Below are 1,506 nucleotides of genomic sequence, written 5' to 3'. Positions count from 1 at the left end.
AACCTCGAGGGTTGAGATAAAGGCAGTTTACTGGAACAACACAAAGAAATTGCAACAACAACAACGGTACTAATGAAAAAGTATACAAAAAGAGTGATGCACAGTGCAACTGCTCACCACCCGGGACCCGACGCTCCGCCACTTCCCCCACCGAAAAGAAGCGCCCACCCCCTGGCCCGCTCCCCCTTTATATACTGAGCATGGTGTCACATGGTATGGAATAGCTCCTTGGCCAGTTCAGGTCAGCTGCCCCGGCTATGCCCCCCACCTCCCAGGTTCCTGTAAAAATTAACTCTATCCCAGCTGAACCCAGGACATTATCCACCCCTTATTCTATACCATCTACATCATGCCCAGATCTTACATTTTCCAATCAACCACTACCACTTTCCTTGTCTTATATATAAGTATATGGACACCCTCCTACCACACACACACACAAATAGTATTCCCTTAGTCGATGGGCTATCCCTCTAATGTGTCCATCAATTTTATTTAGTCCATGACTTTGGGGCTCCATCTGTTGTAACAGTTCTTCAGGATAAGAGAGATGGTGTGAGATGTTGGGCTGTTGTATGCTGCCTCTGGAACTTGTGGCTAGTACATTTGGTGCAACCCACACCCTTGGTCTGCAGGTCGAAGATGTTGATCTTGAGGAAATTGCTGGGCGCCAGTTCAAGTTCTATCACTGTTGTGCTTGGCTCAGTTTCAAAGTCCATCCTGCAGTCATTTGGGTAATTCTTACAGTAATACCCTTGATATGGCATATAGACACTATAGATACAATGACATGCACTGGCAGGTTATTTAGCAATTAAATATCATACAGCCTAATTCACTGGCTATTCTCTCCCAAAATCAAATCTCCCTGAGGTACACATCAAACTTCCCCATCCTTCTGCATCACCCACCAGGTGTACCCAGGTCCCTGAGCAAAAACAACCCCTTGAATGGGTTTGCCTCTGCTTGAGGGAGGACTAACCCAGACTGTCTTTCCTAACATACTCCTCATGTGCACTACAGGGACTTTATCCCCTTCTACAGTATGTTGAAGCCTTGGTTGGGCGGGGCCAGCCTGATTGGCAGATCCTCTAGTATTAACTAACCAGGTGGCTTTTGTTAAATGTGTATCCCAATGTTTGAAAGTCCCACCCCCCATCGCTCTCAATGTAGTTTTCAGCAGTCCGTTGTATCGTTCGATTTTTCCGGAGGCCGGTGCGTGATAAGGGATGTGATATACCCACTCAATGCCGTGTTCTTTGGCCCAGGTGTCTACGAGGTTGTTTCGGAAGTGAGTCCCGTTGTCCGACTCGATTCTTTCTGGGGTGCCGTGTTGCCATAAAATTTTCTCTTCAAGGCCCAGGATAGTGTTCTGGGCAGTGGTGTGGGACACAGGATATGTTTCCAGCCATCCAGTGGTTGCTTCCACCATTGTAAGCACATGGCACTTGCCTTGGCGGGTTCGTGGGAGTGTGATATAGTCAATCTGCCAGGCCTCCCACTGTT

At 47.7% G+C, this 1,506-nt stretch overlaps 1 protein-coding gene across 1 annotated transcript in view; it reads right to left on the bottom strand.

Annotated features, from left to right (window-relative positions):
- Positions 1–719, bottom strand: part of XYLT1 (xylosyltransferase I) — a 107,023-nt gene extending 106,304 nt beyond the window's left edge. Inside the window, exon 1 of the mRNA XM_010570560.1 lies at positions 621–719. Coding sequence (XP_010568862.1) covers positions 621–719 — 99 coding nt within the window. The remainder of the gene's footprint in view (positions 1–620) is intronic.
- Positions 720–1,506: the final 787 nt, after the last annotated feature.

The sequence above is a fragment of the Haliaeetus leucocephalus genome, unplaced genomic scaffold (genome assembly GCF_000737465.1).
Source record: "Haliaeetus leucocephalus isolate CR32 unplaced genomic scaffold, Haliaeetus_leucocephalus-4.0 Scaffold295, whole genome shotgun sequence".
Classification (NCBI taxonomy): domain Eukaryota; kingdom Metazoa; phylum Chordata; class Aves; order Accipitriformes; family Accipitridae; genus Haliaeetus; species Haliaeetus leucocephalus.
The sequence above is the reverse complement of the archived record's forward strand: the minus strand, read 5'-3'. Positions and strand labels throughout refer to the sequence as shown.